Source organism: Nanorana parkeri, unplaced genomic scaffold (assembly GCF_000935625.1).
Source record: "Nanorana parkeri isolate BGI_ZX_2015 unplaced genomic scaffold, ASM93562v1 scaffold366, whole genome shotgun sequence".
Classification (NCBI taxonomy): Eukaryota; Metazoa; Chordata; class Amphibia; order Anura; family Dicroglossidae; genus Nanorana; species Nanorana parkeri.
This window is the reverse complement of record NW_017306634.1, coordinates 448,117-472,848: the sequence shown is the minus strand read 5'-3', so window position 1 is coordinate 472,848 and position 24,732 is coordinate 448,117. Positions and strand designations below refer to the sequence as shown.

At 39.5% G+C, this 24,732-nt stretch overlaps 1 protein-coding gene across 1 annotated transcript in view; it reads right to left on the bottom strand.

Moving 5' to 3' along the window:
- DNTT (DNA nucleotidylexotransferase) overlaps nucleotides 1-24,732 on the bottom strand; it is a 212,697-nt gene that overhangs the window by 46,002 nt on the left and 141,963 nt on the right. The window contains exons 8-10 of the mRNA XM_018558898.1: nucleotides 15,979-16,081; nucleotides 15,197-15,454; nucleotides 2,439-2,522 (exon numbers count right to left, since the gene is read on the bottom strand). Coding sequence (XP_018414400.1) covers nucleotides 2,439-2,522; nucleotides 15,197-15,454; nucleotides 15,979-16,081 — 445 coding nt within the window. The remainder of the gene's footprint in view (nucleotides 1-2,438; nucleotides 2,523-15,196; nucleotides 15,455-15,978; nucleotides 16,082-24,732) is intronic.

Sequence of the window (24,732 nt, the reverse complement as noted above, 5' to 3'; positions counted from 1 at the left end):
TATATATATATATATATCAGTGTATTAGTGCAACAGAGACACTTTGTTGTCTGTCAAAAAAGGAAGTTAGAAACACATTGCATTCTTTGCAGATCAATAGGTATTTTCTGTACTTGAAGTGTTTTTATAGTGATACAACATTGGGAAATGTGCATGTTGAACTCAAGGCGTTTTTTTTGGCCCGTCATACACCCTAAAGTGACACTAAACTCATGTTAAAGATGTATTCAAGCACCTTACTTATTAACAAAAATGTATCTCATTTGTGCATCACTCCGCTGTAGATCCTCAATTTATCTCTGAATTCATGCTGACACCGTCCTTCCTTCTGGTGGCTGGCTACTTTTGTTCCCCATGGTCCCTGTGTGTGTTGTAAAGTCGTCTCCGCTCCAAGCTTGCTCCTGTGATTGACTACAATCCTAATACAAATTAGTAAACTAAGCGTGAGTTTGTAGTCCACCACAGAAGGGAGCTTGGAGCGGTGACTACTTTACAACACACACAGGGACCATGGGGAACAAAAGTAGCCACTCTCCAGAAGTAAGGGCAGTGTCAGCACCAATTCAGAGATGATTTGAGGATCTACAGTCGAGTGATACACAAATAAGATACATTTTTGTTAATAGTTAAGGTACTTGAATTAGGGCCATCAATCACTGATAACACTAAACTGATGAGCGGTAACAGCTTTTAAAGTGTTGCCTATGGCCAATTTTAGGTATTGTTTTTTGAGGATTCGCGCGCGCACGCAATTTTAAGGCTTGACATGTTTGGTGTCTTTTTACCCGACGTGACCGTTTGTATATTTTACCAAAAAATTGGGTAATAATAAATGTTTTATCATTTAATATAGGGGAAACTGGTTTTTTTTTTAAATTTCGGTGATTTTTCCTTAATATAGTAAAAAAATAAAAACCCCAGTGGTGAATAAATACCACCAAAAGAAAGCTCTATCTGTCCTCAAAAAAGGGTATAAAATTCATTTCAGTACAGCGTTGCATGACGGAATAAATGTCAAAGTACCGCAGCGCTGAATACTGAAAAATGGCCTGGATGGGAAGGGGGTTTAACACCGCGGATGTCAACTGGTTAAAGTACATGTAACCCCTAGCAATGATAATAGCCCTGTTGAAGTCAAAAGGGATGTACTGAACAGGCGTGGCCAGGAGAGGGATACATTGGTAACATCATTTTAAAGGTGCCTTTTTAAGCACAATTATTCTTTAAGTGAACCATACTACCAAAAAAGATCAAGTGTGTGTATGTATGTGTTTATGCAAGCATGCCCGCTTGAAGAAAAGTGCCATATCTCCAATGGGAAAATTACCCTTCATGCTTTGCTAGGATTCTTTATGCTTTGCTTTTATACATGTCTGTAGACTCAAGTAAGTCGAAAAGCCATGCATCTTGTAGCACTAAAAAAAAAATCTTGCTTATTTGTGCTGTGCAGGGGAGGACTGGAAACTTTTGACCTGGAAGGCAACAGACTGGCCCTATCTATGATAGAAAGTTGAAACAGATTCCTGTGGGCTAAAATAGCACTGTACAAAGTGTGCCATGCTAGCTGATGGTCTTGGTGAGAGGTGGGTGTTGCTTTATGTAAGATGGTTTATTAACTGATAACGTAGCTTTTTGCATTTATATATAGGGGATTGGAATGGTTGGATTGTAAAGAAGTACTATATGAACTGAACACGATGAATGCTGCCCTGTAAAAATGATAAGGGACTCATAAATTCTAACTACTATTTAACCCCTTAGTGACCGATGCCTTTTTTTCAGTCGGCTTTACAATTGTAAACAGAGTCCCGTCGTTTTTAGCCGCAGGGTGTCTGTTTAAACGGGCCTGGTGCCAGTGACGTGCTATGGATGTCACTAGTCACTAAGGGGTTAAATTACTAACTAAAACATCATATCATCTTCACAAGCAGTCATTATCATACAGATTCTATTAAAACACAACAAATTTCACAGTTTTACATTCTTCCAGCAGTGACCTTCTTAGCAGCTCTCTTCATTCAGTACTACAACATCTCAGAGCCACAAAGTAGGTTGGTGCTGGAAGACTTCCCTCTCTGAGGTGCTGTAGTCATTGGTCTGAAGAAGAAGTGGATAGCTATACAGTATAATATCCAGCAACTATCACTGATTGCAAGTCCCCCTCTGACTTAATAGGGGGCATATCGACTCAGAGGCATCAGACATACAGTATATTATTTGTCCTAGCCCAGGCAGAAAATGCCCCCTACACCCCAGCCCAGTCCTCCCTTGGTGGTGCAGGTGTGCTTTATCTTTTGGTTTAATATAATAAATCACAAATCTTTAATTTGTATTTAGTATTCAAATTTACAAATAAGACAACATGAATTTCTACAGCTTTGTCCGATACTTCATTGTAATTACAAAACACCTTGGCATCTTTATAGAACATACAGTACCTTGCTTTTATCATACATGGCATGGTTATCCAACATCATCTTCTTTTCATGGGATGCATATCTCCTCAAATCTCTTTCAAACTGCTGTAAAAGGAAATGCATTAATTGTGTATTTCTTCTTGTGTTAAGCTGTGTATAATACCATCTAACAGTACGTTTAACTCTTATATAAAAGCCATGGTATACCATATGACACCCAGATCTATTTTCAGTGCTAATGAAAGTGGCTATTATGCAGTAGATGTGCACCAAAATAGAAATTTAAAAAAACCTAAACTAAACCGAAATAAAAAAAATTGTCAGGCCGAAACCGAAACTGATACCGAAAATGTTTTTTATTTAAATGTTTTCACATTATTTAAATATTTTATTTTTATTTTTTTTATACACTTTTTTTATTTTTTTTATTTATCAATTCATTTTTTATTAAATATTTTTTATTCTTTACTTTACTTTTAGGGATCTAAACAGACCCCTGATATTTCCCTTTTTAAAATAGAAAAAGAGATTGAGGACACAAAGTCCTCAATCTCTTTTTCTGTATCCCCTGTTAACAATGAACAGGAATCCTCTATACTGAGTGTTCCTGTTCATTGATAACATAGTGTGTTTACTATAACTACAACTATGAATGAACAGGAGGTAATGCAGATCACTCCCATTCATTCATAATTGAGAATATAGTACACATACCATGTCCTCAATCATGTACAAACACTCAGCGATCACCGATCACCGACTGCTTGTACCCGTTCTCCTCTCTGACACGCTGTCACAGGAGGCTGATCGAGTGGTGTAGGGAGGAAAGCTCAGCCTCCTCCCTACACCTGTCTCAGCCCACACACCGCACTGCCGGACTGTGATAGGAGGCTGAGCGGTGTGGGAGGAGCCGACGGCCGCTCACAGCGTTCTCCTCCCGCAGCGCTCGGCCGGCTATCACAGTTTCTCTCCTCCACGCTGGGACACAGAGCAGCGCCCAGCAGGGAGGAAAGAAAGCAGGGATGCACCGCTGTATCGGCAGGAAAATGGCACTTTCTGCATTATGCCAAAAGTTCCAATTTCGGGTGATATGTTTCGACGGCCGATATATCAGTGCATCCCTAATTGTCAGGGCCATATTTGTCAGGGCATGTGTCTGTAAGTGGCAGAGCCACAGATTTTCCCTGTGTAATTATTGTTGGAAGACCTGCATGCCCTGAAAACACATGTATGTGATTGCTGTTTGCAGTAAAAGAGCTGTATCTTACAAAGAGTTCTGGTCTTTCTTCGTGCTGTATAATTAATGGCCGTACTTTTGTTTCCCATCATCAGTAGGAGCTATAACCTTATAAATCTGTTTAAATACTATTTAAATATTTAAAGTTAGCCATACATGAACAGATTATATTGAACAGACATGTACTGTCAGCTTAAGTGATGCACGTTCTTGCTCTTTATAGTACTAAATCATTTTTTATCTTAAAGGAGAACTATGAAGTGAGTGATTTCCACTCATCCTTATAGTTAGAGCCAAATTGTGACAAAGAAGCTGTCACAGGTTGGCTCTATTGATCAGAAAGTGAGTGAACACATACTGTTGCTCGCTCACTTTCCAATCATCTCCCTGCAGAGAGCGGTGACTGTCAGTCAGCGCTCGCCACAGGGATTCCCCCCTCCCCTCTCCGATCCTCCAGAGCTGACTGCTTCTAGATCGGCAGAGCACGCTGTCAATCAGGCAGCTGTCCTGGCTGTGGTGCTCTCAGTATATCGCAGGAAATAGCCTGCGATATTCTGAGCTTTGGGTCAAGAGAGGAGGTTAGTATATGCCCTCTCGTGACCTCAAAGAGAACTATGGGGAAAAACACTTACCCCACCATAATTGTCTTTTAAAGCCAAACTCTGGTCAAAAATTATAATTGACATATCATACTGGGTGTGTCAATTGTCATTAAAAAGCTCCATGCTATGTGGAGAGGGCTGCTGCAACGTATAAAAATCTTAACCTGCAGCATGCTGTCTCCTATATATAACACTTGGCTTACAGGTGCTGAGGGATGGGACTCGAGCAGTGGAATTCTCACGTTGCATCCCCATCCCTGCTCACTACTTGTCCATTCACAATAATGCCTTGTATTTTTATACAAGGCATTATGTGATTAGAGGAGGAGAGATTTATGTCACATGCCCGACCCTCCTCTTTAATCACAGAACGCTTTGTAGTCTATCAGAAAAATATAAGGTATTTTGTGGATGGAAAAGTAGTAAAGGTGTATGGGGATGCGGCTGGAGAACTTCACTGTTCAAATCTCATTCTTCACTTACTATAGCACCCATAAGACTTAAATGTATTCGCAACATTAAGGTAAAATATGCCATAGTAAATTTACATGCCCTAGTGTGCCCAAGCGCCTACATCGTTTCCCTGATAACTGCCACCAGCTCCAGATTTACAGTGCTGCTTCCCCAAACTTTTGGGTATGGGAGCACACACCCTGCGCCCTTCACATACAACATTTACAAGGAACAGCACAGGCTCCAGCTTGGAGGAGGGAGGAGCAGTGGAGTGACTTGCCACCAGGGTTATCTTTCTGTGGATGGAAGAAGATCCCTCTATTGCCAGCCAAGATAGAACATGCAAAGGTAACTCTATGTGACCCTTTAAGAGATGGAGCCACTGGAAGATGGTAACCAGGGAAGAAGCATTTTCAGCAGAGGAACTGAGAGGAGCCAAAATCTTAAAATAGATAAACAGGCATGCAAACCATGTATGTGCCTGGGTCTGCAGCACTATATGTTTTTTTTTATAACGCTTTAAATAAATCCTAGTTTCCCAAAAAAAGAGCTTGCTATTATAGATGGTTAGCTAAAGGCTGATTAAAATACCAGGTGAGATGATAAACTATTTCAGTCCTGTATTAAAAATAATTGGCCTGCCAGGATTATCACTTGACAAGACCATGCGCCACTTCTCTCTTAATTTAGAACATTAAAGAGCAGCAATTTCAGGGAAGCTGCAGATATTTCATGCATTTTAATCCTAGCTCAAATCTACTTAATGTGTTTCTCCCTGTATGGATTAAAATAAAAAGGAGCATTATGAAGCATGCCGTTTCTGCTTGAGAAAATAAAGCTTTTCTTGTTTCAACACAAATATGAAATATTTGCATATATAACAAGAGGCAATGTCATTATGTAAGGCTTTAATACTTAAGATAACAACCATTTTTAAGTGGCGCAGAACACTGTTCTTAGTACTTATGTAAAGTTGTCCAGCCAAAGAAAATTATTTCAGACCTTCTCTGATGGTATCTGGTCTATGTATGGTCTGACCTCATTGTCGAGGCTGGCAGATACCTGCTCAGATACCAAGGGGCATATTAATAAAGCAGTGAATTTGACTTTCACCAGACATTCACTGGTGTCATTACTCTCAATTAAAACACATGCACCTAAAATGATTAACCTGTTTGGTGAATGTTAGATTAGTTGCTTTATAAATGTGCCCCTAAATTACTAGGGTGGAAGGTAAGGCCTCACTGATGTGTTTTTGTGCAGCAGCTCCTATTAGTGATGTGCAGGGGCTTAGTGCAACCCAAGTTTGCCCATCCCATGCAAAACCATCACTGACAAACCCCTCTCCTGTCCAAATCCATTGAAGCCAGGGCATTCTCTGCCCCGTCACTACATATCACAAAGGGGCAAGGAATGCCCCTACCACAGCTGATTGGGTCAGGAGGGAGGTGTGTCAGTGACAATTTTGTGCAGGCCTGGGAGAACCCAGGCAACCTTGGTCCACCTCAAGCCCCCGCACATCACTGGCTCCTACTATTGCTCTCACAATATGACAAGTATGACCTGTAGTAAACAGCTGTATCTGTAAGATTTGGCCTTCGTGGATACGCAAACAGTTGAATCGGCGAAGGAAAAGTATTGAACAGCCCAAATCTCCAATATATGGATGGACAGCTTTGCTGCAACTGGCACAATACATCCTCAAACTTCTAATTGGTATTTGATAGGTGTCTTGGCTATACAGGCAGTTTAAGGATTTGTAATGATAGCAAAGTTTTATTGTAGAATCAGCTGGCTGTAGTTAGCTATCTCTGTTTAAGGGTCACTGGTGTGGACTTAGCATTCTATGCAAATGCCGTCCCCAACCCCTAAGGCTCATTTAAGTGCATGCTAGCCTTTCCTATACAGCCCTGAAGCCTACAGAATCAGACAGATGAAGTCTGCTGGTTACAATACCCATCTTCCCTTAAAAACCCAACTCCAGCCAAAATGTTCTATTTAGCTTTGGATAGAGTGGGGAAGGATTAGGATTACATTACTGTGATGTTCCTTTTCCTGGCCAATATGACCTGTTTAACAATTTAAAAGAGAAGTAAAGCCAAACCTTTTTTCTAACTTTACTTCTCTTTTGAGTCACTAGAGTAAATTACTAATGTACTCCTGTGACCCAAAGTCACCACATAGCCGGCCAATGCCCATTATGTGCTGACAGCACAATGCTGCTCTGCATCCAGGAAGGATCCCAACAATATTGTCAGGGTCCATCAGCTGCCTGACTGACAGCTGGCTCTGCCACTCTAGATCCAGAGTCAACTGTGCCCGCCCCTCCCCTGTCTGTCCTTCCAAAGAGCACTGGAGGAATATGGAGGGAAGGAAGGAATCTCTAAGGGGAGCTGTGACTGCTGGGAAGAGCCCATGAGCAGGGCGATCAGCGGTTACATGATTGCTGAGCTCTCGGGATAAAGTCGGTATGTAACAGCCCCAATGTCCCACGCCATCTCTGAGTATTGAAAGAGGAACTCTCCCAAAACAGCTCCTTTAAATCTAAACTCCAGCTAATATTTTGTAAGCAGTTACAGCAACAGTTTTTTTTTTTATTCCTTTTGGGATAAAGGTTTTACATAAATGAATAAAAGCTGACCATTGTAAGCACACCTGTCAGTGTTAAATGGGTTGTCTCAATCTTCTATATGCCATATTTGCTGGACAGCTTGGCCTGCTAAAGGAAGTTGAAAAATAACAGACTTACTGGTCCTATCACCAGGAGAAAAAAAAGGAAAAAAACCCTGAAAGTCAGCACATTTAAGGATTTGCAAGCAGCTATATATAACATTTTTGCTTTTGGGTTTAGATACACTTTAAGTATTCATTTTAAGCGTCAATGGTTATGTTTATGTTAAAGTGATATTAAAGCCTCATTTGTTTTTTAATTTTTCCTTTAGGTAGACCCTCATTTGCTGGAGGCTGTTGCTGCTTTTCTTTAAAACGTTTTAATTCCTTGTTTTCTAGTGGCTCCCTGCAGCGCTCGTTCTAATGGAGGAGTTCGAGGAACGCAGGATTGATTCCGGCTGGCGGCGGGGACGAGCGTGGCTGACAGGTGTGGGGGGGGGGACTGGGGGAGAAAAAAGGTGCTGGGCCCTTTTTACCCTAATGCAGAGAATGCATTAAGGTAAAAAACGCCCAGACCTTAATACTACTTTAAGGGTAAATGTTAATCCCTAATGCTGGATTAAAAAAAAAAAACCTATGCAGTGTGATTTTCCCATTACCAGCCGCCCTGCAAGGTTTAAATGCCTGTCAGGTCTAAGAAGGTAAAGGAAGAGGATGTTGATGCCCTGGGCTGTGGGCGGTAGCTCGGTGTCATCACGTACAATGAAGAGCTTTAACCCTATTAATAAATTGTATTTATTTATTTTTACTGTACATGTGCCTTGGGGTGCAATTAAAAAACAATTGCAATGTGCTGCAAGGTACATACAGGAAGCATAACCATGTTCTGCACTATGATTCAGTGAAGTTTTTATGTGTCTTTACAAAATGCATATCAATAGCTTGGAATAAAAAAAAATGTGTCTCAATGTATATTCTAAACTATGTATTTCATTAAAAGGCAATTAATTGGCTGGCTTTTGTAACCTCTTCATATCAGAGAGGCAGATGATAGCATACTCCTGAAGGCAGTCCAGGGAACAGAAATAGAGGCAGATGATGGATGGGGTGTCAGAGACAAAGGGGAATAACTGCAAGACAATGAATTCATGTTTGCTATGGGAAAATTACATCTTTCTGGAAAAAAAAAAGTTATTACGAAGTTGGAGGTTGTAGGAATGATGATGATCAGCATTTACTATTCTAATGTGGCCTTTTTATGCAGCATGTTTATCATATAAAAGGGTAAGTAGACAAATTGCATAGAAAGATGACAAAATGCTATCCGGGAAACCCACAAAGCAATGGCTCACTGAATGTCTTAAATGTCATTTAGAGGTGGTGTGTAGGCAAAATATTACACACCTTGAGAAAATTGCTAATGTTTCACGTTATAGCTAAAAATGTGACCCAATAAAGATATATTGAAAGAAAAAAAAATGTGACTGACTGTGCTCATGTATTGCTCTGTCCACAGCTGTCTATCACTCTATATCTGTGATGCAGGAAATTATTTATTGTAACACTATCACGGAGGAGTGTAGCTTCACAAAGACATCGAAATCTAAGGAGGGAAATGGGACACACAGGCAGTGGCAGCGAGCAAATGTAACTACATGCAGCCAGTTTATTCTGAGTTCTTTTCGAGTAGAATTGGACAAATTCCAGCATTTTTCTGTGTAAATAAGAACCTGTTATGTGTTCCTATGTCATTTATTTTCAATGGCAACTTTCTGCACAACAATTCTCTAGGGGAGACTTCACACCTATGTTGGTGCATTTGTTAATGGTACATTAAGATATGCACAAACATAGATGTGAAATCTTCCCTAGAGAATTGCTGCGCAGAAAGTTGCCATTGAAAATAAACTGCATATGAACACATAATAGGGTACTTATTTACACAATGCCAGACAGCAAGTCAAACAAATCAGTCATCTACTGATGTATTCTATATTAGTGCAGCTGTGCTGTGTAACCTTCTGAATTTATAGAATGTAAAGACTACCTCACAGGGTCAGTGCCGCCATCTTTGATCTGATGTCAGTTGCCCCAGCAGACTCCTAGCTGTCATTCAAATGACACTCTATAGTATTCTCTTTCACTCATAGTCCTGCAGCTAGGGAGGTGAGGAGAGGGGTGAAAATACTGGGCCAGCACAAACAGTATTAGACTGTTACATCAAGGTTTTGGAATGTTTACTGGTGCATTGCAGCAATGTCTGAATGGAAAACTGAAGTACACAATAGAGTCTGGTAGTCTGTGTTCCTTCATTTGCAAATTTGGTTGAGGTGTTCCTTTAGGATGGCCAAGCATATTAGAATGTGGCTATCATATGTGAATGCAAACTTCACAACCTGTTTCCAAATATTTATGCAGCCAGGAATAAAGCTGACAGACACATGTGTACTGTATAACTAGAAGATATGGTCACATATCATATAAGCATTCCATACTGTAGCCACAGAGGCACAGAGGATTCAACTTGATACAAGATAAATAAATCATAAATCTAAACAAAAATCAACTGCAGATAATACTGGGTATTGTAATGACAAAATAACTCTATATTATTCCTGGTACCTTTTGGGTCAGATCCAATGCTTTGTTAAGCTGGATTGATTTACACAGTGCACAGCAGCCGCACTAACTTGAAAGTGATGACAAATCCAGTGGTAACTTTATTTTATTGTACAGCATGCTTCCAATACACAGTATACAGGTGAAACTCGAATAATTAGAATATCGTGCAAAGTTCATTTATTTCACTAATGCAACTTAAAAGGTGAAACTAATATATGAGATAGACTCATTACATGCAAAGCAAGGCTAATTCAAGCCGTGATTTGTCATAATTGTGATGATTATGGCTTACAGCTCATGAAAACCCCAAGAACCCCAAATCCACAACCTCAAAAAAGTAGATTATTACATGCAATCAATAAAACAAGGATTGTACATAGAACAATATCGGACCTCTGAAAAGTACAAGCATGCATATGTACCCAGTACTCGGTTTGGGCCCCTTTTGCAGCACTTACTGCAATTACTTTTGCACAATATTCTAATTATTCGAGTTTCACCTGTATACCTGCAGACTGTTAAAGTGACACTAAACTCAGAAGTTAAATCATTAAAATGCATTACCGTACCTTAACTGTTAACAAAAATGTATCTTATTGGTGTATCACTCAGCTGTAGATCTTCAAATCATCTCTGAATTGGTGCTGAGACTGTCCTTCCTTCTGGAGGGTGGCTACTTTTGTTCATCATGGTCCCTGTATGTGTTGTAAAGTAGCCATCGCTCCAAGCTCGCTTCTATGATGGACTACAATCTCAATACAAATTAGTACATTAAATGTGAGATTGTAGTCCATCACAGGAGAGAGCTTGAAGCAGTGACTACTTTACAACACACACAAGGACCATGGGGAACAAAAGTAGCCACCCTCCAGAAGGAAGGACAGTGTGAGCACCAATTCAGAGATGATTTACATCTACAGCTGAGTGATACACAAATAAGATAAATTTTTATTAATAATTAAGGTACTTGAATGCATTTTTAAGATTTAACTCCTGAGTTTAGTGTCACCTTGATTAAACATTGGATGAACATGTGAGAGGAGGATTATGCCACTGCTTAACTGTATATCTATAGGTACAATGTTGGAATCCCATTACTTTCGATCCTGTTGACAAAGGTCACAATGAGAAATAGAGGGTTAATCACCCGAGCTGAGACATAGTCATTATTGAAAAGCAGACAGAGATTATCATTCTTCCATACTCTATCCACAACTAAAATACCTTCAGGCTAGAGATTGTTAAACAATTTTCCAGAACATGGTTCTGTGGGAGAACAATAAACTAATTCCAATTCCTCAGAAATATAAACTATTCAATGATTAACAGTTCATGATTCATTTGTTGCCACTGGAGAGCCAAGGACATGCAAAGCTGAACGTGCCTCTACCATCAGCTATGCTCAGATGAACACGGTGCTAGGGAAAATGTTTAATTGAACTAAAAGGGTATTAATGGCAGCACCTCCTTTTAAGAATCACTCTTTCACCATTGCATATTGAAGAGCCTAGCACTGAATTTGCACTTCTTTCACAGACCTCCGTGAGTTAAGGGTGTAAATTACAGAACAACCCCTATGGGAGTATGAGGGAAGAGTATAACCCAAGGAGATCCTTATTACATAACACATGATGCTCAATTCATGAAACTTTACACAAGAAATTCTTTATTTTCCTCCACGTGGCTGTAATTGCCAAATCTCATAGGACAAATGATGCAATTACACTGGAAAATGATATGGAAAGGAATATCAGTTCTTTCTTTAGACACATTCTACAGTTAATTTTCTTAGCCATGTCTGTCATACTGGGGACTGCCATGACACTCTTTCTGCCCAGCACCACTCCATGAGCTACCTAAATCTTTTAAACTTCAGTCAACATGCCACCCATCTTGCCCACTTCCACATGAACATTAAACTCACTCTTATGGGTGTTCTTCCTCTCCTTCCCCTAACTGAACCCTGATCCCCCCCACCTCAAATAGTTACCGGTCTCTCCTCCCCCAGACAGATATTACCCTGACCCAGGGTATTCTCTCCATAATGCACTGCCACAAGTTATTCTCTTATTACCAATTCTGCCTTGACCAAGGTTATTCTGTTCATATTACTCTGACATAGAGTGCTTCCTTCATATTACCCTGACCCAAGGTGTTTTTTTTCTTTTTACCCTGACCCAGAGACCCCTTCATTTTACCCTGGCCCAAGGTGTTTTCTTCATATTACCCTGACTCAGTGTGACTCTTCATATTACCCTGACCCAAGGTGTTTTCTTCATATTACCCTGACTCAGAGTGCTCCCATCATATTACCCTGACCCAAGGTGTTTTCTTCATTTTACCCTGACTCAGAGTGCTCCCATCATATTACCCTGACCCAAGGTGTTTTTTTCTTTTTATCCTGACCCAGAGACCCCTTAATTTTACCCTGGCCCAAGGTGTTTTCTTCATTTTACCCTGGCTCAGAGTGCTCCCATCATATTACCCTGACCCAAGGTGTTTTTTTCTTTTTATCCTGACCCAGAGACCCCTTAATTTTACCCTGGCCCAAGGTGTTTTCTTCATATTACCCTGTCTCAGTGTGCTCTCTTTATATTACCCTGACCCAAGGTGTTTTCTTCATATTACCCTGACTCAAAGTGCTTTCTTCATATTACCCTGACTCAAAGTGCTCTCTTCATATTACCCTGACCCTAGGTGTTTTCTTCATATTTCCCTGACCCAGAGCGTTCTCTTTATGCAGCTTTTCAGAGTCCATTAGCTCAGCACAAAACTACACCCACTCTTCGACTCCAGGGCACCCAGCTGAGTAAAAGAGACATGGGTTAGTGAAGGAATCCTTATGCAAAGCCAGATATCAAGTGGAGTGCAATCCACTATGATTGTGTGTTTTTTTGAGCTCTTATTTCAGTCAAAGGGTTGTGTGAGTCATTAAAGCTAAATACCATGCAAGCAGCTGTATACGTAGTGGAAAATACATATATGGGAACCATGTTACTTAGCAAATGACTTGATATTTCATGCAGCCGGCTTCCTGATCAAGCCATGAAGAGATATAAAACCAGATCCTGAACCTCCATTGAAGCCCCAACACAGTACAGCAGTGCTCAAGCACGCACACCTCACTTTCTGGACAATGAGGGACAAGGACTGAGGAATCACCACTCTGCTCTAACTAAAAGCACATCTGCACCATGGTAGAGTCTAACTGGCTCCTTGTTTTGACCCTGCCTTTCCCAATCTAATTACTGATGGGCAGCAGAATACAGGAGGCTGATATAAAGGCAGATGTATGTACCCCATTAGGGTGTCACATTGTGATGACATTTTATGAATACACAGCCAAAGTGAATATGCTTGTGAATATGATAGCAAATCACAACATGTATCAGGAATCAGAGACAAAATGGACTTTCAGTCACATAGCGCAAATTACCAGAAAGTTTCATAAAAGACAAAAAAAAAAAGCTGACCAGGTGGTTAAATAGCAAGATGCCAACCATATTTGTACAGTAATAATAATATGTATCAGAAGGGGGGGGGGAGTGTTTCTTTGTGCAGGGATCCATAGCATACTGTATCTAAAAACAGACAAAAGGAGAATACTAAAAAGACAATAGTCAGGTGGTGGGCATAAGATTACTTCATGAAAATCATTATGGAAGACGAGAAAGTAGAAAAAGGACCAGTGATAAAAACAAGTTATTCAATGATTTTCCTCTCGGTAAATGCCAGAAAGCCAAATGGCAGTTATGCTTGTCTTGGTGTAAATAACTGTGCAGCACTGATTAAGCCCGGGAAGCACAATATATACTTTGCCAACCACTCAGATATAATAGTATCACTTTACTTGGGTAATGTTAGTTCTGCCTGTCTGCAGCTCTCTAATTACAGGATGTATGCTTCTTCTAACACACTGTGTAATTGTGCATCTGCTAGGGGAGTGTGTGGCTCTGTACACACACACAAATTCATATGTACAACGTAAATGATAATAACATTTTGTAAGACAAATCTAGAAATCCTTTGCAGTTACTCTTACAAGGAGTTACCATTCAAACGTGGGTAACAGAGTGATACACTGATTGGCTTAATAATATATTTGCAAATAACATCTTCTAACAGAAAAATATAATCTCTTGCGTGTATCTTAAAAGATCTGACGCCATGCAGCAATGTATTTTTCTTTAACACTTTAAGGCTTACTTTTTTAATGAGATAGTTACTAACAAAAGGCAATAGCAACAATAACAAGAGTCTATATATCAAAAACTGTTTAAATATTGGCTATAATGCAAAATAATGGTACATGTAGGCAATAGTGTACATCAAAAAACATGTGTCATTGGTCTCTTAGCTGTAAAGTGACACAAAGAGCAAGAATTAAATCTTATAAATAAAAATAGATCCAAGTACCTTAACTAGTAACAAAAATGTATCTTATTTGTGCATCACTCAGCTGTAGATCCTCAAATCATCTCTGAATTCATACTGTCCTTCTTTCTGGAGGGTGTTTACTTTTGTTCCCCATGGTTCCTGTGTGTGTTGTAAAGTAGCCAGCGCTTCAAGCACACTCCCGTGATGGACTACAATCTCACGTTTAGATTACACATTTGTAATGAGATTGTAGTCCATCATGGGAGTGAATTTGGAGCGGTGGCTACTTTACAACAGACTTAGGGAGCATGGGGAACAAAAGTAGCCACCCTCCAGAAGAAAGGGCAGTGTCAGCACCAATTCAGAGATGATTTGAGGATTTACAGCCAAGTGATACACAAATAAGATACATCTTTGTACTTGAATGTATTTTTAAAGTTTAACTCTTGAGTTTAATGTCACTTTAACCCTTATGTGCTAATAAGCTGTGTCTCCAAAAACACACAAGCATGGCAAGGCAAGCCACTCAATTCCCCCTGCTCTCCACTTCTCCCACCTTCCTTCTCCAAGCTAGTAGGTGGAGAGTTGCTGGAGACTGCACTGTCCCTTGTGATTTTGTACTGGAAAGGAAGTTTACGGATGCAGAGCTGAAATAGTTGGATACACTGCTTCGAAACATGATACTTGTAAGTGTTTGGGCAACAAATTTCAGAAATACTTTGCTGAGCAATGTACATTTGTTGGATCTGGATTCAATATTGAAAAAATGTTTGAGCGTTTAATACTACTTTCACTAAATCAGCCATATCATGTAACTCTTTAAATGCTATTAAGTTTATTACAATGTTCATTAAGGTACTAGGAGAGTTTATCCATACCTGTGAGCCTGTCCAGCCAAGAAGTGCAAAGGCATACTGCTCATATGGAGTTACTACCAGGTCTACACGAATAGCTTTCCAGCTTCTTTTGGCATCACACCCTTTAGGCTTATGGCTGTAAGCATTTTTACTTTCTTCTTTCTGAAGTTGGAGAATTAGAAAACACTTTTGGAAATGATCGAGCGAATCTATATATCTGCTGGGGCGTTTTGTGTCATCAAATGTAGACTCCACAAGGTAACAGAAAAGCAGTAGGTCCTAGAAATAATAACACCACAAATTAACACCCTATACTGCAAATATGTATGACATGTAAAGAGGAACTTTTAATTTATCCCCTCTAGAACCCAAACACAGCCACAGTGGTGGACCTCATGCTTTCTGTCAAAGTATAATGTGCAAGCAGATGCAGCAAATCAGTGGCCTGAATGTACTCGCCTTTTGACAATAATGTCTTAAATCTGTATTCATATTTTTTAAAAACCTTGTTTCTAATTATTTATATATTTGGGTGCAGCCTTATTATATCTGGAAAACTGCACATCCGGCTCAATAGTGCAGAACAATGGCTGCGCAGCTCTGCTCCTATCTCTCAGTGTAGGTCTCAGTCATGTTTAGCTAAAAATAATAGTCTGTATGGGGCTGACACTGGCCCCATTGGCTCCCATCGGAAACACTGCTGGTTAAATGTCAACTAATTATATCAGTAGAAAATAAAGGCTGGATAATTTATTATTTCAGAGGAGCATCAGTTATTTATGGTGATAAAAAAAAGTACGTACCCGTTTTTTCAGTGCATTAATGGTTTTGTGCAAAATTTGATTTTCATCTCTTTTCTGGGGACATGTAATCAGGATATCCACATCATGGCCAACATCTTTACCCCTGTTTAAAAACAAAAAGTTAATATAACAGTTAATACATTATACAATTGTTTTCTTTAATTCTTTGCACATCATTTGACTACCACTGTAAAAACAGCAAAAAGCAATTAAAACGCTATTCCAGTCAATCTGTATTGCTGTTGTTAGAACTTCTCAAGAGATTTCCCTGCACTTTATGTCCCTGTGAACCCTGGACAAGAAAGTATGGGCATTACTATAACTGGGACACAAGACACAGAGGGCATTTATCATTCTAGGTGCATTAACTGTGAATAGATTGTACCCTCCACCATAAAATATGTGGCACATTTAATGTAACTATAAAATTATTCCGTGAATGGCTTGCAGATTTTATAAGTGTTCGGAAAAACTGAGATTGTTAAACTGATATTTTGTATTTGTTACATTTGCATAAAATCTATATTTTACAAATAAGTATTTAATGTATGTTTCACTGATAAACCTGGAGACAAAGAGCGCATGGGGACATGTGGACAGGGTTAGGCTGTAAAGAGGCTGCAAGTCATCACCAGCATTAGGTGAACAAAGGATTAAAAAAAAAAGGTAAAAACCTTTCCTTCTCCTCACCGCCAAATTCTCTAAGATACACAGCATTTTGCTACCTACATGCATTCGGTAACTGTTTACATCTACTTTAGCAGACCATTGCCCAGAATTTGTACACTAATCTCTCCCTATGAAATTTATCAGCAGCACTCCCTTTGCTTTCCCAATCACAGCTAAAGCACATGGCCAATATGGCGGCTGTGACCTCACCCTTTTATAGTGAGGACGGTAATCACACCAATTAAAATAGTCCACATACAACTTTAACCATTAGGGTCACGTGACATTCAAATGGAGTAGCCAATGCGTTTCAGGGGTCCAAAACACACTCCTTCACCAGGGCTTAATGAGAGAAATCATATATGTGGACTACAATCCCCGCAGCTTGAAAGTTGTATTGAGTTATAATGGGAATACTTTAGGCTTGTCAGCAGCTGGTTTGGCACACACTTTTTTTCCTCTGGTTTTAATGAATCAGCCTTAATGACTTAAAACATACGTTTATGACTATTCTAGACTTTCTCTGTATTGTTATTAGTCTTCCCTTTAGCAGAATCATATTAGTGAATGCAGCCCATAGGAGACAATGTTCTCCATTTCTTGCTAAATAGCCATTATAGGGGAAGGAAGAATCCTCGACACAAGACAGTGTAACATGTCTGAAAATAGATTCCTGGAGGGAAATTTTTACTAAAACATGTGCTTCATCTGGCAAAACGATCAGCATCATTGCTTTGCGAGCACATTTTCGAATCAGATTCACTCCAATGCAGATCATTTGCTCTGGTGCCATCTGAAAATAATTAGAATATGCTATTTCTGTCAGAAGGCTGTTTGCAGCTTTTTAATACATACAATTATTTACAAACGTGCTATGCATAATAAACAGCTCAGACCTGGAGTTTAATCAAAATTTCAAGCTCAAAGGAATGTGCAAAAAAAGATTACCAGACAAGTATAACTAAAATGCAAAATGAATGTTGTCATCAGCGCCCACTAGCACTGTGGAACCTGAACTCACTTCCCAACAAGTACACTATCTGCAAGGAGTTTGTTTGCTCCTCTTGTGTTTGGTGGGTCCTCTCTAGTTTCCTTCAGTGATTGAAATAAATCTTTGTAAGTTAATCAGCTCCCACTAAAACTGGAATGGGGTGTATATCCTACTGTAATGTTCTCTGAGGAGCATAAACTTCAGCAAGCTTTGGAAAGCATTCAACAAGCTTTGAGAAGCGTTGTGTTCAAATCAAATTTTTTTTATCTGTGGCCTCAAACTGCATTACAGTTTTTGCAAAGGTTACAGGCAAGGGTCATACTGCAGAAGACAGTACCTGCACACTACTCTGCCAAACACTCGACAGTAGTAGTTATTTGGGTTTTTTTTTTAAATACTTACTTAAAGGGTTTCTAAACCCTCCATTTTTTTGCCTATATCTACTGCTAGCAAGCAGTAGATGTAGGCAAAAAGTTGTTTGTTTGGTTTTTAAAACCCGCTTTAACAGCGTTTTAAACTTACCCCGTTTTCGCCACGCGATCCCGCCCGAGAATCCGAAACTGCTCAGTTCGGATTTTCAGCCGAGACATGAGCAGAGACGCAAGGTAAGTCTATGGACGCGTGCACCCGCATGCAGACACCACAGGATCAGCAAGGACAGAGGAGGCGGCGCTGGATCGGAGAGCCGCCACACTGCTGGAGGGACAGATTAAAACATCAGGAAAGAAGAGGAAGATCGGATTAAGATACATCATTTAAGGTAAGTGCTAACATTAAGGCCCCAGTCACATTGAGCGATATTGAGCAATATTGAGCGATGTGATATTGAGGGACTTTTTCCTATTGGGCTGTATGCAATCAGGAGCAAAATCGCTTGAAATCGCCCGAAAAAAGGGTCATGTAGGAGCTACAAGCGATATTGAGCGATATTGAGCGATGAGATGTGAACAGCTCCATTGAAATGGATTGGAGAAGCTACATAGAGCAATATCGCGTGGAAATATGAGCGATATCGCTGCAAAAATCACTTGATAAATCGCTCAGTGTGAATGGGGCCTAACGTGGGGTGGGGAGGGGGAGAAACATTTTTTTTTTACTTTGATGTCACTAAGTTAATATAATAAAAATTAATGAGTTGCCAATAGCAGTACAACTATGAATGCAAAAATTGAAAACCAACTATACGACTATGGCGCGCTTATGTTCACTGGCATGCAGACTGTCGAATGCCTGTAAATTGACACTTGATGTGGAAAAGTTTCCTGAGCCCCATTCTAACCCTTCCCTACTCTATATACAACGTACATCAAAAGTAATAAAATCTGCATTAATGCACACTTTAATGCTGCTCATTTTTAGCCACTAATTAACTATTTAATCCTTCAGTTTCATAATGTAGCAAAAAAATTGTTTTATGAAAATGTATGTGTAATGTTTTGCAGCTCTGGTTTACCACAAATTCAGCAGAGAGGAAATACCACAAGCCTGTTATTACATAGTCAGCCACAATTTTAGAAAATATGTCTAGTTGACCAGTGTTATTATTATTATTTCAGATATACTGTATATACTTATAAAATTTCCAAATTAGCAATCATTTTAGCAATCATTTTACCATTTGGCCTCCAATAATGGTTTACAAATAATGTAAAACCATTCAAAACCAATAAATGGCTGTTTGTCAAATCTACAAATGACACAGTTAAAACTCAACTCCAACCTTTTTTTTTTTATTGAATATTTAATTTACAGTTTGTAATGAAATATCCAAATGAGGGCATCATTATTTGCTCATTGCATATGTAGACTGTGCTTCTCACTCTAATCTAACTAATAAGGTCTGTCTGATTAAAAACATGTTTAATATACCCTGAAGTATCTAATGATGTCCAACACCCTCAATACATCTGGTAGGTAGAGACTAGGGATGGGCTCAGGCGTGTTTGCAGCTCCACACACAGAGCCCGCCAGGAAGCTGACAGCGCCGCAGCGCCAATCACAGGTACTGAGACATTTCCCGGTCCGCAGCTGCAGAGATCAGGATATGTCTCAGTACCTGTGATTGGCGCTGTGGCGCTGTCAGCTTCCTGGCGGGCTCGGCACGTGGAGCTGCGAACATGCCCAAGCCCATCACTACTAGAGACCTGCTATCTTTGTCCAGGTCAGTGGTTTTCTGCCTTAGTGAAAGCAGGGCTTTGTAAATTCTTCCAAAACATTTCATGCCCCAACAGTAAAAAAAAGTTGACCCTGCTGACCACCAGGGATTTTTCTTACTTTGAAAGGATTTCCTCTCACTTCATATTGTGGCTATTAGGAAGTGAAGGGAAATCTCCCAAATGAGACAGATGGCAAAAAAAGGCTGACAGGGTTATAACCCTCCCTTAAGCTGCCCAGGCACCTTACAATTTATCTGCAGATTTTCTATGGTCAGATGGAAAAGGTGCAACAGATTCCTCCATCTACACTTAACTGTGTGGATGGAGGAATCTCCACCTGGGCCAATCTGTTGCACTTTTTCCATCTGACTACAGAAAATCTGCAGATAAATTGTAAGGTGTGCGGGCACCTTTACTCTAACCAAAACTAAACTAAAAAGTTTTGGCTTCTGTTCTACTTTAAGTTTGGTCTATCAGTGATTATATTAAAAAGAAAGCACACCATCCTTTAGACTAAAATTGCACATAAACATTAGAGAACAGTCGGACAAACAGTCAGAGTATAGACGGAGTAAATAAGAATACTCAGGTCATCTGAGTGTTCTTATCTAGACAAGAGATAAAGGGCAGGGGGAACAGAAGTGGACATCAACGGCACCAGGTGAATCAATAGCAATCAGATGAGCTTCTCTTGCTTCTCTGTTCATTATTTTTCCAGCTGGGACTGCTTAGTCCCAGGCAAACCTGGAGAAAATGAACAACTGCATTCCATTTGTCATGTTGTTGTACATGTTAGAAACTGAAAGCCAGCATCTGACTGGATGCTAAGCTGGGTAAAGGTGGCCATACATTGTACAACCATCGCAAGACCTTAGTCTTGCGATGGTTGTAAAGTGATTTAAAAAACGTACGATCTGCCCATCTTGGACAGGCAGATCATACTCTCGATCACCGGCCGGTTCGGCATTTGTCTCCCGAGCACTGTTCAAACCAGCCGAAAATCGTATGATTTTCGGCTGGTTTTCTAGCGTGCTCCTTAGACAAAAGACGTGCGACCGTACAGTAGAAACGGTTGCACGTCTTCGTTCACACTGATCGATTCTCGTACGATTGCGGGATTTCCTGCGATTCTCGTACGAGAATCGAGCAGTGTATGGGCACCTTAAATGAGTTAAAGTGACATTAAACCCTCAGATTTGTTAACATAAAACAAGAGAAGACATGAGGATTTAAAAGGAAGAGCAGCAAAGAGAAGGGAAACTACCATGGATTACAGTAAGGCACACATTAAAGTATTGGTTTATGTTAAAAAAAATCTGAGGGTTTAATGTCACTTTAAAGTGGAAGTAAAGTAAGTTTTAAAAAAGGAAAACAACCTAAAGCTTTAAGCCATCATGTGCTATAGGGATAAACTGATACCAAGTACTGTACTCGGTACAAGTACAAGTTCAGATACTTTTCTGCGCTACATGACTAGGCAAGAGAACAATTCAAAAGTTAGGAGGCAGCTGTCATTTGTAAGGAGCACACGGAGCTCCTGGGATTTGTACATCTCTGTTTTAATGTATGATTTTGTTTTTATAAATATAAATAAAGAGATGCAGATACCCTTTTTGCAAGTACGAGTACTGATACTTGCCCAAGTACGTACAAGTACAAGTACTGACACATTTTTGTTTATTGTCATGTGACAGTTTTTCTAAAACATTATCGACTAATGATTTCAGGACAGTGGTAGAGCGCCAGAGGTAGGACCCAGCTGCAACCGCTGCAACCCTGGTAGTTCTCATGAAAATGCCAAGTATCGGCACTGGTATATGAAAAGTATCGGTGCATCCCTAATGTGCTACTATGCAAAACATATTAACACATTATGATGGACTTACCTGCTAAAGCAATCCCCCACCCCAGCACTGCACTACTGCCTCATCAGCGCTTCCATCTTCATCCTGGTCTTTCAGGTTTCAAGCCTCCAAATGCTTGACTGGCTGGGCCCTGATGATGTAACTACCGTGCACACGCATGGGAGTTACATAATCTCGGCATGCTGAGCAAGAAGCTTATATGGCAGATGATAATTATTTTTTACATTTTATTTTCCTCCAGTTAAAGTACAACTTAAAGGGTATCACCTTCACATTACTGTTTAGAAGCTGATGAAGCAAAGTGGAAACAACTTTGTGACAAAAGATGGGAAATGAAAGGTTGGGAAGGAGTTAATATTTTTATTTTGGTTTAATGTTCTTGTTCCTGTTTTTCATCTGTCCATCTGTCTGTGTGTGTGTATGTGTATATATATATTTGTAAAGCTCATTTAATATTTTGTTTAAGAATGTATTTCACTGTAGACAAATCACACCTTTTCTGCAAAGTCTTGAAACTGTATAAATACGATGCATTTACTAAAAATAAACTGAATTCTGTATTCATGATACTTGGTGTCTGGAGGCATTACTTCCGAAGCTTCGAGGCTAACAAAGATACAGGAACGGGGCGGCATAAGGAAAATAGCTTACAGTTGTCTATTTAAAGTGTATGTAAACCATAACTTTAAACAACTCTTACTTGGTCCATTTGTGATGTGTTAAATATAACATGGAAAGTGTTATGTTATATTTGTTCAATAAGTGGAAATAAATACCTGTTGCTCTTGCCAAAAAATCCAGTAAGCTCATAACTTCCTGGTGCTCTCTGCCTAAGTTGCACTAATATCTCAAACAGCCTTATCAGCCCTGCCCAGTTCACCTCTGTGGACTACAGAAAACTTCCCTTTTTATGGAGATGAGGAGACACATTTTGTAGTCCTAATTAGGGAAGGGTTTCATGTTTGAGCTGAACGTGAGTTTGACTCGAACATAGCTAGCTCGTGTGTTCCCAGAACACACAAATTATCAGGGCGCCCCATATGGCAATGCACTTTCTAAAGCCCTAATTGGCTAAAGCCTTGCACCTGACCAGAGGTCAGATGCAAGACTTTGCCCAATCAGGGCACAGAGAACTGTGAGAGCCATGATTGTGCAAAGTCATGATGACTCTGCCCAATCATGGCTTACCTATTACAACTGTAAACTGTTGGGCAGAGCTAGCTGTAACTGCTGGCTCTGCCCAATTGTTTATAAGTTGCCGGCATCTGTCAAAATGCCATTCTGCTAATTTTTTTCTTCTCAGTGGACAGCGGTCGTCTTTTAAAAAATTATTATTTCTATTTATTCTTTATTGTTTTATTTTTTATTTTGTCGACGTTGTGATGGACCATAGATTACTTCGATGGATCCATTTTTTTTAAATAAGGGACTTGTCAAAAATCCTTTTGTTGTGTTTTTTTTTTCAAATAAAGTGTTTTTTTCGGGGGGTGGGGTTCCTCCTTAAAATTCCTACCAGACCTTAGGGGTCTGGTATGTCTTTTAGGGGAAACCCCACACACTTTTTTTTTAACATGGGGGGAAGCCCATGCTTTTTGTTTTTTTACACTAAATAGTCTGGTATTGTTTGGGAGGGGGAACCGCAAGCTTTACAAAAAAAAAGTCATTTTTTTTTTTTAGAAATGTCTGTTTTGCTGCAGCAGGTTCTATACATCCTACAGATGTGCCACTTTACAGGTAGTTTAAGGGGACCCCCCCAAGCAGGATATTTAAATGAATTTTTCATTTTCATTGTTACCCTTTAAGTGGTGTTAAAATCACTGCTCCTTTAAAAGCGTGCTTTTTTCATTGATTCATGTTCCTCGGGGCAGTACCCGGCTCCCCACACACTTTTTATGGCCAATAACTGGCATATACGCCCTCGAAAGGGGGACAATTGTTTTGAAAGTTCTTACCCCCATAGACTTGCATTGAGTTGGAATTCAAACTTTTTTGATATTCTAAAGTTCGAATTCGAACCAAACTCAGGCATGTTCGGCCCATCACTAGTCCTTATCAAGAGTGAGCATCTTAGGGTGGCAACACTGCTCCTCCACAGAAACAGTATGGTTGGTGAGTGTTGTCACCTTAGGACAGAAAGAGTGACATTTGCTGGATCATTAGGTAAAAAAGGGGGAAAATGCCTGAGAAAAAGGAAAAACGAAATGCCCCTTTAAATTTTACATATTCGCTTGTTGTAAAAGCTCCTAAAATAGATTTTGATGTTTATTTCTAAAGTTTCATTGGTATTTCTGCTGATTCAGTAGTCATGGGACCAAAGCCAAAATAACAGATTTGAAGACGAGAAAATTCTGTTACTTTGCAGCTTAATAGATCTTTTTTTTTCTCGAATACCTATCTTCAATCCTTAATAATCTTCTTATATAAGTATAGTCTTCAAGCATTACAGCTTGCAACCTTATGGGAATATAATTTAAAGTGTGCATGCTTGAAATTGATGCAATTTTCTTGTCTCCTATTAATGCTTATACACTTGTACAAGGTAGGAGGAATAAGATAAAGCACAATAAAATCTTAAGTACATCAGAAATTAGAAAGGCAAAATTGGTCTATTGTACGTGACGCAAGGGAGTCCATGTTGTCTTTGGAAAGCAACGCTTAAAGCACAGTCAACATAGTTTACATTCATTTTTATGTTACTTCATAGAAACTTCATAACATGGTAAATCAAATGGAATGCTTTAACCCATAAATAGTTTCAGCGACCCTGCAGAGCAGAAAGTATTCCATAAACCCCATGGTGTGTGTATGCACTTTGCATTAATATAATACAGCAAGCGATTGTAATTTTGTTTGTATTAACATCATGATATCAGCAAGTGGTACATAAGCTGTTTATTTCCATTTGTTCTCTGAGTGTCACTTAAATCTTGTTAGAAGCACGAGACTAATCTGCGCCATAATGATGAAATATAATAGAACGGGAGAAATGATACTGAAAAAGTCCTCAGTCTGAGGATATAAATTAAATATCAAAACTAAAAAAGAAATATAGAGTGTGAGATATATATATATA